The sequence below is a fragment of the Scomber japonicus genome, chromosome 20 (assembly GCF_027409825.1).
Source record: "Scomber japonicus isolate fScoJap1 chromosome 20, fScoJap1.pri, whole genome shotgun sequence".
NCBI lineage: Eukaryota > Metazoa > Chordata > Actinopteri > Scombriformes > Scombridae > Scomber > Scomber japonicus.
Genome location: NC_070597.1, coordinates 15257031 through 15271168, shown reverse-complemented (window position 1 = coordinate 15271168; position 14138 = coordinate 15257031). Strand labels below are relative to the sequence as shown.

General features: G+C 38.6%; 1 protein-coding gene across 1 annotated transcript; it reads left to right on the top strand.

Annotated features, from left to right (window-relative positions):
- The first annotated feature begins 6266 nt into the window (after positions 1-6266).
- slc4a1b (solute carrier family 4 member 1b (Diego blood group)) lies at positions 6267-12877 on the top strand. Its single transcript, XM_053341976.1, has 16 exons — positions 6267-6441; positions 6659-6794; positions 7876-7948; positions 8467-8509; positions 8622-8806; positions 9258-9468; positions 9586-9789; positions 9871-10019; positions 10204-10398; positions 10535-10783; positions 10855-10944; positions 11516-11682; positions 11776-12017; positions 12166-12335; positions 12487-12660; positions 12797-12877. The coding sequence occupies exons 1-16, from the start codon at positions 6285-6287 to the stop codon at positions 12875-12877; spliced, it is 2526 nt and encodes an 841-aa protein (XP_053197951.1). The 5' UTR covers positions 6267-6284.
- The last annotated feature ends 1261 nt before the right edge of the window (positions 12878-14138 follow it).

The window sequence follows — 14138 nt, the reverse complement described above, 5'->3', positions numbered from 1 at the left end:
AGTTGTAACTACTACAGGTAGATGTTGTGCATCAGAGGTATAAAGCAGCATATGAGGGAGGCAGAGATATAAATGGAAGAAATTCAATTAACTCCACAATTAGTTATTTTAAAAAATTAATTAATTTAGATGTAGCACAATCTACAGGTATTTTGTAGATGAAAGTTTTTCTCATTTTTGACACACTACCATTCTCACTGTGGTGTGGTTAAGATATTCTTAAAATAAGCCTGTGAGTTGTCATATCAGAACTATGCACATAGAGCAACTGTGGTAGGGAGAGTTTTTGCTAATCTGTGTCAAATCTCAGTACCAAGTCCCTTCCATTGTTGGATTATTTCACCACTGTCTCATTGATCAATAACTATGGAATCTATGGTAAAACCTCATTCTCCATCCTACTGTCTGGCACCTCAGAAAGAAACCTATTGAAGATGATCAAACTTAATTTATCTTTCTCATCGCCTCAGCATGGTGGCTTTTTGTTTTTCACATCACTATCTTACAGGCAAGAGCATCTACCTGCGGCCCCTCGTTGGGTGTGGTGGTGGGTCAGGGAGGGGTCATCTTCAGCAGGATAGCCCCTTGTGTCAGCCAAATGTTGATGGCTGATAGCATCCTTGAGCCCCTGGACAGCTTTTATCTCACAGCTGTCCGAGTCAGGGAGGGGTGGATCACTGGTGTTAGAGCCTCTTAGTTCTGGTCCTTGACTGTGTTGGAGTTAGTTTCCTTCTGAACATCCTGATTGCTAATCAGTGGGTCACAGTGAGTTTTGACAAGGGGCACCTCAGGGTGGGTGGTTTCTACTGTTGTGCATGTGAGAACCCAGAAAACTGTCTCAACATTATTTGGAAAAGGTCTCCACAGGTAAGACTTGATTTATTTATTTCTTAATTAGCCAATTTATCTTCAATCCAAACGGCATGAAAAACTATTTCGAGTTCTACTGTCATTATCATGAGTGACAGATTTAGGAAAATCAAGGTTACTTTTCGTGTCACATCATGTACTGATTCTTGAATTTGGTTAATATTAAACTATATGAACTATTAATTAAAGGTAATGCTATACATACATATAAACATTATATCTATAAGCAATGACTTCCAATATAGTTGATCACAACCCACAATTATACGTTTTAATACAATTTGGCTTTTCAAAATTATTCATTATAAGCTGCTGATGTGTGTGTCCTCTGCCATATTTACAGTTTACAGTTTCAATACCTGTATGGTACACACTTAAATGGAAGAGATATTAGGTTGTTGAATGTGTTGAACTGCATGTATGGCCAAAATCAGGTCACATTGTCTGGAATATTTGTCTAAATTTGATATTGTATAGATTTACTTAAGTATTTCCATTTCATGCCACTATCATTACATTTCTACTCCACAACAATACAGAAGGAAATGTAATATGCTTTTACCTTCACTACATTTATTTGCCAGTTTTAATTACTTTACATGTTAAAATGTTACATGGAAATATGCTGTATATAACTATTATATAGTTTATAAAGTACTGATAAAATTAGCTCAATTTCCACCATCTACAGCACTAAATGTGCAACTTACACATGTATGCATAAGTAAGTAAGTATAACATTCATGAGTGGCATTTTTTTGCATTGAGAGCTTTACTTTGATATATATTATATTTTGATAACAAAACTATTAGTAAAACTAAACTACTTTTATTTGTAAAGGAGTATTTTATATTGCAGTGTTGCAACTTTCACCACTTAACATGGGAAATCTTGTTGTAAGAAAGGGAACATTTCAAAATCAGTATAAGTATTAATCAGAATACCAATAAACATTTGAAGGGTGTCATTTACTGAGCATTAGTACTGACAATTACAGCATACTGATATCTCAAAGACAAAACTACGAAATATACTTACTTAAATGTGTGAACTGCTGAAAGATCAACGAAATCTTGAATATGTAAAGACCAAGTTGTAATACGTGTTGTAGATTGTACAAGGTTGTCATGTGTTGGGCACATGCAAATAATATAATAAAATAATATAAAGACCCGATTTTAACCTTCTATTAAATAATTCCTGTCTGTCATTTAGTGTATCATTTCTTATCAGACAGATGAAAAAATGTGTGTGGGATTATGGATAGTATATGTATGCATTTGTGCAGTCATGCATGTGTCAGTGCATGCATGCAGCATATGTGTATGCGATTTTTATCAGATAAAATCTCTGCCAAAGGCAGCATGCAATACAGTGTGTAGCTTGCTATAAGAACACATGGATGTATAGAGTGTTAAAGTAGTCCTACAGAGTGTTTCACCATTACTCACCTATGACTTCATCTTAATGTTGATGGTCGTCAAAGTTGAATGGCATACTGCTACTGTCTGTGTTTATGGTAATTGCCTTTTTTGCTGACTTATCAACAGGAGGCAGAGTAACTAAATAGGGATATAATGGCCTCTAACGTGCTCAGGACTGTAAGTGAAATCACACACAAACACACACACACATTCATACTCATTTAAGGACATTAGACTAAAGAGAGAGAGAGATTTTATGATTTTGACATTTAAAAGGGAATTCCACAGATTCTACACTTGCAGTTTAGTTTATAATATGTTGTAGCCTGTGACAGTTTTAAAATGGCTTTGGTGGCTCTATAGAGTAGAGTAAGGTAGGGTCCAGCATTTTTGGAATTTGACCAATTCTACGGACCAGCAGTCAGGGTATCCCTTGACTGTTGCCTGCGTCAATTTTGATAATGATTTGTCAAATTTGACTCTTGAAATATTTAACTTTATGACGTAATACAATACGGGAATACCACCTAAATGAATAGAACATCTACAGTAAATGACATCAGAGGTTAAAAAGAGGATTAATATGATTAAATGTGATTTCATTTGTTTAATTTTTTCTAACAGAGCACAAATGACCAGGAGGGCTCCACTTATGTCCCCTTCAGACAGTAAGTCACTTCAACTTATGTTTTTTCTGTCAGGAGCATCATTGCAATCTTTAGGTAACTAATTAAACTGGCTCCTTCTTTTCTTGTCATGTCACAGACCTCAGTTCCAGGCAATGGACAGATATGACATGTGCACCATCTTAAAGGGAGAGGAAGAAGAAAAGACAAAAAACAACTTTCTCCAAAGTTTGCTTCTCTACCCTGGTGATACTGAAGGTGAGCAGGAAGGTGTGGCAGTGAAATCCAAGCCTTTGTTGTTCTCCAAACACAGACATTAAATGTGATAAGATGCGGGTTGGATAATGACACAGTACGACTGGTTTTCTGCACATACCAAGTAACTGTATTTACTATCAATATTATGGGTGAGACCAGAACACATTGCTCTGTTGGATGTGTGTGCCAGGGAGACGGCGAATTAGAGTGTACACGTGTGTCTGTGTGTGCAAGTGTTAGTCCCACCCATTATCAAGCAGCATGCACCCACACATACAGCTTTAAAGAGGTGGTGTTTATAAAGTCACGCTTTTTTGCCATTCTGGGGTCAGTCACTTGTCACTGCTGTCAGCTGGGCGAGTGCCTGCAGGAGGTAAGTGTCACCTTTTCTGCTTCAGTTATGAATGGCTTTTGTGCAGTTTTACAAGTAAAGTTCTAACTTTGTAGTTTAAATAGTTCTTGGAAACTGCACACATAGCATTATTGTCTTGGTCATGGTTAACGCAAGATATTCTGTTTGTAAAAAATTACTCTATGTCTAAATCACAAAGCTTTGCAGCAGTTTTCCAGAAAGTGTGACCTGGCAGATCATTCAAGCTTTTATCTTTATTGTCTTGATAATATGGGTCAACTCTGGAGGATATGTAACATTCATTGCTAAATGTATAGCAGTATGTCTCTGTGTGTGTATAGATTTTCTCAGTCATCAAAGTCACAGGGTGACACACAAGTCAGAAGAACAGATAGAGCCAAAGAGGCAAAATTTCTTTAAGACACCACAATTAAGTTTACCATACAATTACCAGTGTGTAGCTCAAATATACTTCTGCAACTACGAAGGAGTCAAAAGATCTTACATTTGAAGAAAAAATCACACAAATTATGGGACAAAAAATGTCTTAACTTGCAGAGGAATATGTGTATGTGCCATCTTTTCTTCCCACATACATATTGATATTGACATATGATGAAAAATGTTCAATTTTGAGCCAACTGGACACACACTGTCTTTACACTTTCTCTTCATTTTCTGTCTTTCTATTTTTTTCTTTGTGTCTGTATTCATATGTAAAAACCAACTGATTAAGTTGTCTATATATATATATATATATATATATATATATATATATATATATATATATATATATATATAAATATATATATATATATATATGTATATATATATATATATATATATTGTCATTTTGAGGCAATTTGAAACACTTGACACACAGAAACCTACAAAGATAAATCTGCAAACACATTAACCTATGTGCACACTGCACATACACATACACACACACACACACGCACACACACACGCACACACACATATATATATCTATATATATATATACATACATCATACATATGAGTAGGTTTGTATATATCAATGTGCACATTTGTCATTGTTTCACATTTCTACACACACACACACAAGCATGCACACACACACACACACACACACACACACGCATGAACACATGCACACACACAAACACTCACACACATACACACAATGTAGACAGTGGCTCATCAGTCTAATCTGAATCTTCCACACCTTTGCTCAGCTGTGTTTTGGAAATAAATCATTCTGTTGTCATAGACAACTTCAGTGCTCCTCTCCAATCTGACAGAAAATAGACACTCTGGAGATATCTTACATAATCCCATCAACAACCAAATTCATACTCCCCATTCATCTTAAATCTTAATTGTACAGAAAATAAGATAAATCATTTATTCACTTCATCCTTTACTGCTATTTAAAACTTTGAACAAACAAAATTTAGATAAACTTTAACTTTGGGTTACCAAAATCTATCCAAGCACACAAATGACATTATATGTCAAGTCTTATTCAAACTTTGAAAATCGTGTCTAGGTAGACTAACAGACAACATGGGAAACATATTCTTAATTAAAATGATTTGCTATGTTATTGGAAAATGTCTTTGTGCTGAAAAGCAGTGTTTTAACTCAACCCATTGTGTCTGCTCCAGCTGCCTGGAACATCAACACCAACGCCAACCCCAGTGCAGAATATCAGGTAAGGGGCATACACATGCGTGTGTGTGCACACACACATACACACACACAGTCTCTGGGCACACGACATGTATTGACAGTCCAAACATGTCCAGGGCGAGCCATCAGTCATGTCCATACCGGAAACGAGCAGTGGCCCAGAGCCTGACGCCTGCTGGTTGTTAAGCCAGGACACCTCTGTGTTTACTATATAGACAAAAAGTTTCACCTCGACATCGCCTTTCCACACTAGCCTGATCTACTTCCACGATGGTGCTGCCAAGAAATGATAGAGTTGACATTAGCTTCATGTGATACTCCAGGTAGCTGCACAGGAAGTCAACACCCAAAATATCATGATTGTTTTTGTAATCTAGTGAAGCATGAATGTTGTTTTATCTGATCCTGCTTAGACCATGCAAGAAAGACCTAAAACAAATGCAGCAAGCTCAGGAACATCCAGTTAGGTTTGCTGAAAGTACGTCTAGAAAATACTGGAAATCACAAACAAACAGAAGGGTGATTTTCTAGTATTATACTCCCAGCAAGTTACCCTTGATAAGAAATTAAATTATTAATATTTCTTTTTGGAAATTCAAACATCTCAGTCAAAATTAGGCATGGTTAATGTTAAGCATCAGCCAAAATCAAGTCTGATTCAATATTTGAATATATATATTAAGTATTTTTTTCCCTCCAGTAGTTTGGATTCAATATAAGCTACATTATAAATCAAATTTACTTAATATTAAGAATTAAGAATTTAAATTTGTTTTGATAGGAGCCTTGTATACTCTAAATCGGGTTATTCACAGGTTCACTGACAGTGACACACACAAACAATCAGGAAGTGGCCAGTGAAACCACACACTTGCTCTAGAGTAGGTCCTCTTAAGAGTGCCTCGTGGGAGGTTCCAGTTTTATTCATTCACCTGCCCTGTCTAGATCATCCTCTCTGTCTCACAGACAAAAGCATGGTTGTGCCTGTGTCCCAAGTTCAGGTCCACATCAACTGTTTTTGCCTGGGTTCCTTGTGCTCCTCTGTGCCTGCAGGTGTACGTGGAGCTGAACGAGATAATGAAGGACGAGAAGCAGGAGGCCTACTGGCAGGAGACAGGCCGATGGCAGGGTTTAGAGGAGAGCTACGACCCACAGACTGGCGTGTGGGGGTCCTCGCACGTCTCCTACCTCACCTTCAAGAGCCTCATCGAGCTCCGACGCACCATGAACACAGGTTAGTGTTGCTCTTTTCCTCCAATTGTTTTTCCAACTGGCTAATTATTGCTTTTTTGGTGCAAATAAATTTCTCACTCATCTGCATCCCTTTGTTTTCTCTGCCAATATGTTTCACAATGTAATCCTGGAACCTGTCTCACCTCATCTCTCACTTAATCCACTGCCCATTTATGATAATCTCTGAATGTTCCTTTCCAACTTGTTTCTTTGACAAGGTGTGACGATCTTTGACTGTGAGGAGCAGACACTGGCCAGCATCGCTGAGAAGATGGTCAGCGAGTTGGTTAACAAGAAGCAGATCAAGCCCGGAGATCAGGAAGGTGTGCTGAAAGCTCTGATACAAAACCGCAGGTATCCTCCACAACATCACCCAACAGTGACTCAAACACAAATGACCTACATTTATGTATTTAGCTGCTGCTGTTATCCAGTGCTGCAAGGAAGAGGGGGACGTTTCAGTATATTGCACAAAGAAAACAGAGCTATTGTGGGGGCCAAACCTGTAATTATGGGCCATTGTGTCTGACAACCAAAGCACCTCGTCTGCTGCAGTCTTTATTAAAGTTGAACAATGAACTGTAGTTACCTTGCAAAGATAGGATCAGGATAGGTCACATTTAAAACGTCAAAAAGGACAGAATCTGTTACTGTTTTATCAAAGGTTTGTAATAATCTGACAAAGCCACATGAAAACTTATGATAATTTGAATTAAAAATCACTGGGCATTTGAGTTCACCGAGTTCATCCAGCCAACTTAAAGATGTTTTCTTTTTGCGCAAAGCTAAAGCCAGACGTTTCAAAAAACCAAGGTCCAACTTGTGTCACCACAATCCCTCCCACTTTGAAAATTTTAGATCAGACACAAAAAAGTCTTGAATATGTCCTGAGTAGACCTACTTAAAAAAACCTTCACCCTAATGATTTTTGTTAGTTTTTTGCCTGACATAAGTCAAATTTGAAGATATTTGCATCTAAATATATTGGAATGCACCTTTAAAAAACAAATATGTATTAAGTATGTAATAGTGGAGTGTAAACTCCTTTTGATGCCATAATCTACAACTTTGGTTATCTACACTAAAAGTTTTCTTGTCTTCATTTCTTCATTATTTGTCCCTTTTCTCTCACTTACACCTCAACTTTCCTAAATTATTTTCCTAATGCAAAGAGACACTGCAATTGCCTTTTATTTACTTCCACATAAACTGGGTCAAGGGTTTTTAATGATTGAAAGAGCTATCAAATATACATATATCAGCTAAAATATTTCAAGGGACTCATCATTATCTGGCTAGAAATTAAAATACAGAAGTCTATATGTTGTTGATGTTTGAATGCACACACTCCCTTTGTCTACTGTATACAGGGGAATACTAGTGAATAGTTTGTCTACTATGGCAGCCAGTGACACATGCCGTCTTCTCTCTCCAGCCAATCAGCTGATCCGGAAAGCCAAGCCCTGACTGATAGGATGGACCTGCAGAGGTTCTCAGTCAAAGAAAGGGTGAGTTCTTGCACTGATGAAATCATCCATGTGGCTGTATCATTGCTGATAAGGATATTGTGACAATAGTGAGACGATGGCGAACTTCAAGGTGAAAGTGACGCCTGGCATCAGAGCACTTGGAAAGTCATTCATGGGATTAAAGGATTTAGAGATTTCTGTTTTTGGAAGTCTCTTTAGATGGAAATATTCATCTCCTTTTGTTCTGATGTCCCTTACTCTGTTTTTCTGAATGAATTGATCTTTGAAATATCAGGATTTTTTTTAGGCTGTTATTGCAAACACAATGCACAGGTAAGTATTCACACTCAGCTGTGATGCTCTAAGAAAAGAGACACTTCAAAGAAATTCATAGATTTGATGTTGCATTCAAATAAAATATAAAAACCTACAGTAACGTACAGTTATTTTCAGGTTCACAGAATATCTTGACATCATTTTCTTTTAGCATTTTAAAAATAGGAATCCTGTGGGGAAGTCAAGTAAATTTGCTCATGAATTTTTCTGTTATCCTGTAGAGGGAGGAATCAGACCGCGTTGAGGCCTCCATGGTGTTAGTAGGTGAGCCACAGTTTGCAATACTTTCATTCAGTATGTGTGTTCAGTGTGCATGAGTGTTTGGATTTTCTATTTATGTGTCTGTGAAAATAATATTTCTGTGTCTTTGAATCAGGAGCCTTGGACTTCCTTGAAAATCCTACAGTTGTGTTTGTGCGTCTGAAGGAAGCCGTGGTGCTGGACTCTGCCTTGGAGGCCCCAGTACCTGTACGCTTTGTCTTTGTTCTGATTGGCCCCAGCATAACTGATATGGACTACCACGAGACTGGCCGTGCAATGGCAGCCTTAATGGCTGATAAAGTGAGTTACTGTAGCTGACACTTTTTCTAAAACAGTGTAAATTACAACATGTGAGTGCTGATGTTTTATGAGAGACATGATCTCCCAAAGATCTGATGACTTTTAAAGAAGTTGAGCAGAGCAGTTTAAATCAGCGTAATACAAAAGCGGAAGAAGGTCAAGTGGTTGACTTAGGTTGAGTCACAAATTAGTCCATATTAAAGATTCAACTACTACAATAGTACTACAAACATACACTTTTTTCTTTATTTTAATGGTTCAACTGCTTACTGAAGAGGATTAATCACACGCATACATGTATTTTAACACTCCAAAGAAAGAAACACAAATTGTGACACAAACTCTGAACCAATGTTATCAAAACTTGGCTGTAACACTTTTAAAATACTCTCCAACTCTGCTATCATCAGCCTTCCCATCCTGCTCCACTCTCTCCATCTCATCCCACCAGGTGTTCAATCAGGCAGCAATTAAGGCAAAAAGTGCTCGTGAGCTGACAGATGCTGTCTCCGACTTCATGGACTGCAGCATTGTCATCCCACCCACCGAGATCCAGAGTGAGGCGATGCTTGGCTCCATCATCAGCTTTCAGAAGAAGTTACTGCAGGACCGGCTTCAGTCCTCCGATACCAAGCTCCGCCTAGACAGCAAACCTCGCAAAGGTAGGACCTATTCTGCCACCATACGCTCATAACTACAGTATCAGTAGAGATTCATTTTAACAAGTTTTTGTAATCTTTCATAGCATATTCATCTTATATTTAAATTGTTTCCCCCAGTTTCCATCTCTACTGGGCCTCCACCTGAAGACCCCCTGGCCCGAACAGGTCGGCCCTTTGGGGGGATGATTCGAGACGTAAAGAGACGTTTCCAGTACTACAAGAGCGACATCACAGACGCTCTCGATGCCCAGGTTCTTGCTGCTATCATCTTCATCTACTTTGCTGCTCTTTCTCCTGCCATCACCTTTGGAGGACTGCTTGGTATGCATGTGTGTATTTGAACAACATGTGGTATTTCTGTTTCATGCAATAGATCCTATAATCATGTCTTTGTTTCTTCAGCTGATAAGGTGGAAAATATGATGGGCGTTCCAGAGCTCCTCATCTCCACCAGCATCCAGGGGATAATCTTCTGCTTTGTTGCTGCTCAGCCTGTCCTTGTCATTGGTTTCTCTGGTCCTCTGTTAGTGTTTGAGGAAGCTTTCTTTGCTGTAAGTTATAACAATGAATCATATCCACATCCAGGCCATCTGTCTAGTCATTAAACCATATGATTCAGCAAATTCCATCAATTCTTTCAAAACTTCTTTAACTTACTGGCTGCCATTTTATGCCAAAATTGGATGATGCTCAAACTGTACTTAACCTAGGTTTCACTGCCATTCCCCCTTTCAGTTCTGCAAGTCTCAGGACATTGAGTACATTGTTGGGCGAGTGTGGGTTGGAGTGTGGCTGGTCATCATTGTGGTGATCATTGTGGCCTGTGAGGGCAGCTTCATGGTGCGCTTCATCTCCCGCTTCACCCAGGAGATCTTTTCCATCCTCATCTCCATCATCTTCATTTATGAAACCTTTGCCAAATTGGGGCGGGTAAAACATCTTTACCCATTTTACACATGCCTGAATTTCATCTGTCCAATTGAAATCTGATTTATTCCATTGCAAAGCAATTTATCAAAATGTAATCACTCCTCATCTACACTCTTCTTACTTCACACCTCTCCAGATCTTCAAGGCCCATCCACTGATTCTGAACTACGACCACCTGAATGCAACTATAGAAAATCCCTGGCATTCAAGAGTGGAGCAGACATCCATCTATGACAATTCTACTGGCAACACAACTGTTTTCATCAACACTATTAATCCTTCGTACCCCAACACTGCCCTGCTCTCCATGTGCCTCATGTTCGGCTGTTTCTTTATTGCCTACTTTCTGCGGCAGTTCAAGAATGGTACCTTTCTTCCTGGAAAGGTGAGTTGGCTGGTGGACATATTTTGCTAACAATTTAATCAACAATTCAATAAAATATAAAATTCTCACAGGTCAGGCGCCTGATGGGTGACTTTGGAGTGCCCATTGCCATTTTCCTCATGATTGTCATCGACTACAACATTGACGACACCTACACTCAGGTTGGTCCATTCTTCTTAGCTTTAAAGAATAGATTCACAATTTTTCAAATCTATCATTAAAACAATAGTCATATTCACATTGAGAACAGGTTTTGCTAGCTGTAATCATACTTCCTGTTTATACTGGCCATTATAGATCCCCTCCAAATTTGCTTACAATGTTAGTGATGATAGACAAGATACATATTACTCGCTTTAAGCAAAACAGCCATCCAGCCATCTGAGTAAGTAAATGCAAGTGGATATATTCCACAGTATACTGTCTTCTTGTTCTACTGCAGTGGAATATACTAACAAAAAGAGGATTTGGATTGCTAAAGCCTAATATTAGCTTCAAGTTAACTTTTAAATACATTATTTGCACTAAAAGGATTTTGTACATTTTAAGTCCGTTATTTGGGGATCTTCTAATGGTCAGGATGGACAGGATTAATGATTACAGAAAGAAAATTGCAAAGTTTCATGGACATCTGACTATTGTTTAAAGACAGACTTGAAAAAACATATCCTTTTATGTCTTGTTTCTGTACTTAATACATGCACAATCACTCTGTAACTTTTTTCAATACAGAAACTAGTGGTTCCCAAAGGTCTGATGGTGTCCAATCCCGCCAAAAGAGGCTGGCTTATTAACCCCTTTGGAGAGCACCAGGCATTCCCTGTGTGGATGATGTTTGCATGCTGTGTCCCAGCCCTACTCGTCTTCATCCTCATCTTCCTGGAGTCTCAGATCACAACGTGAGTCATTACATCTCAACAGCAAAACCCTCAACACTTTAAATATCAAGTCTGAGACCAAAATCTAATCTGATTTCTTTGATGTCTCACCAGCCTAATTGTGAGCAAACCTGAGAGGAAGATGGTCAAGGGCTCTGGGTTCCACTATGATTTACTTGTGTTAGTGGGCATGGGAGGACTTGGTGCAATATTTGGTGTGCCATGGCTCAGTGCTGCCACAGTGCGTTCTGTCACTCATGCCAACGCCCTTACTGTCATGAGCAAAGGACCCAAACCTGTGATTGAGAAGGTGTTGGAGCAGAGGATCAGTGGCATTGTGGTGGCATTGTTGGTTGGTAGGTGTTGTCTAATCACCAAACATGTCTAGACTTCTACACATAGTTCATTTTATGTTTAGTTGGCTGTTCTATTATTGCTTGAGTATTAGACTTACACCAATCTTCATGAAAACAATCCTTCATCTGAGCGTCTGTTTGTGTCAAGGTCTCTCTATCCTGATGGAGCCAATTCTCAAGATGATTCCCATGGCGGCCCTGTTTGGGATTTTCCTCTACATGGGAGTTACTTCACTGAATGGCATCCAGCTGTGGGACCGTATACTGCTTCTGCTCGTTCCCAAGAAATACCACCCCGATGAGCCATATGCCACCAGAGTAAGAATCTCCCAATGACATGATGGCTAACATATTGTTATGCCACTTTAGGTGCTGAGAGCAATGTGCTTGAGAACAACAGAGCTTACATGAACTCCCTTGTGCTTCAAAAGTACAGCTACATCTGTTTAATGTTACATTTTGCACACAGGTGAGCACAGGAAGAATGCACTTGTTCACGGCCATCCAGGTATCGTGCCTTGCAGCTCTATGGATTGTGAAATCTAGTCCGGTGTCCCTTGCACTTCCCTTCATACTCATCCTTACCATCCCCCTTCGGATGTTCATGACTGGGCGCCTCTTCACTGAACTGGAAATGAAATGTGTAAGTGACTTTTCATTTGTGAATATTCACACTTGAGCTCCTGGTAAGACAAAGGTAGCTGAGCCCGAAATTGGATGTGGCATGTGACTGTGTATGGATATTAAATGCTCATTCCTTTGTGTCTGTTGTGTTTTAGTTGGATGCTGATGATGCCAAGATAACATTCGAGGAGGAGCCGGGGCAGGATGTATATTTTGAATCTCAGATGCCATTGTAAATGGCATTTGAAGGGCAGCACAGTGGCAACACTGTTACCTCACAGCAAGAAGGTCCCAGGTTCTAACACCCCGGCTGTCCCAGGTCCTTTCTGTGTGGAGTTTGCATGTTCTCTCCGTGTTTGCGTGGGTTCCCGGCAAGCGCTCTGGTTTCCTCCCACCATCAAAGACCTCTATGTTAGGATTAATTCACCTGTTAGAGCCCCTGACCAAAAAAACTGGAGGTGGGTGCTGCACTGTTGCTGCCCACTAGTGTGTATGTGTGTGTGTGTGTGTGTGTGTGTGTGTTTATAGGATGGGTCAAATACAGAGGATTATTTTCAATTTAATGAATGTGAGTACTGAGAAATGCCAATAAAGAAATCTTAATCTTAATCTTAGATATCTTCAGTGACAGCTACCAACTATATTTAATTTTAACAAAGGATTTTTTTAAAATGTATATGCGGCTCCAATGAATGTTTCATCTACCTATGAGCACAAAAAACATATGAGTGTTTTTCATGAAACTGCAGATATAGATTTTTAGATATATATGGATATTTTACTTTACTGTTGCAAATGTATTTTAAATGTGGATATTGAAACAAAACAGAAACAGCTGTTTGGTCAAACTTTTCAGAAGAAATAGAAACATTTACAGTCATGCAAACACAACAAAGGACACATTGTTGTATTAAAAACAAAGCAACCAATGATTAAATGTATATTGTAACGCCCCATTTATTGCTGTATTTAATTGCTTAAGGAAAGGCCAAACTCTGAATTAAGTAATACATGATTTATAAGGCAATGATGCAAGCAAAGTGTAGAAAAGTTGATCAAACTGGTAACACTGGAGAACAAAAGAACAACACCACTCTGCAGCAATACAGAGAAACAGAAAATGTTGAATTTTTGTGTGTCGTTAAAACTAATTTTGTGTGTAATGTTGCTGTGGTCTTTACATCTCTCCATAAATAATAAAAAACTACCTCCAAAAACAATCCTCCACAAAATTTAAATCCCTGCATGTACAAAGTTGTCCCATATTTTCTGTCTTTTGGTGATCACATTCATAATTTCACCTGTCAATATATCAATACTAATGTATTGAGAAGAGATTACTGTTTTTTCCATAGTGTCTCCTTTTAGGAAAATGTTTGAGTTGTAATTGGTACACTTTAGGGATTGATAAAAATTATCTCCATATCTGATTTCTTATGTTGATAATGGAGAACTTTTCATTGTAAAGCAACTTTAAACTCATGAGCAATAGGCCTG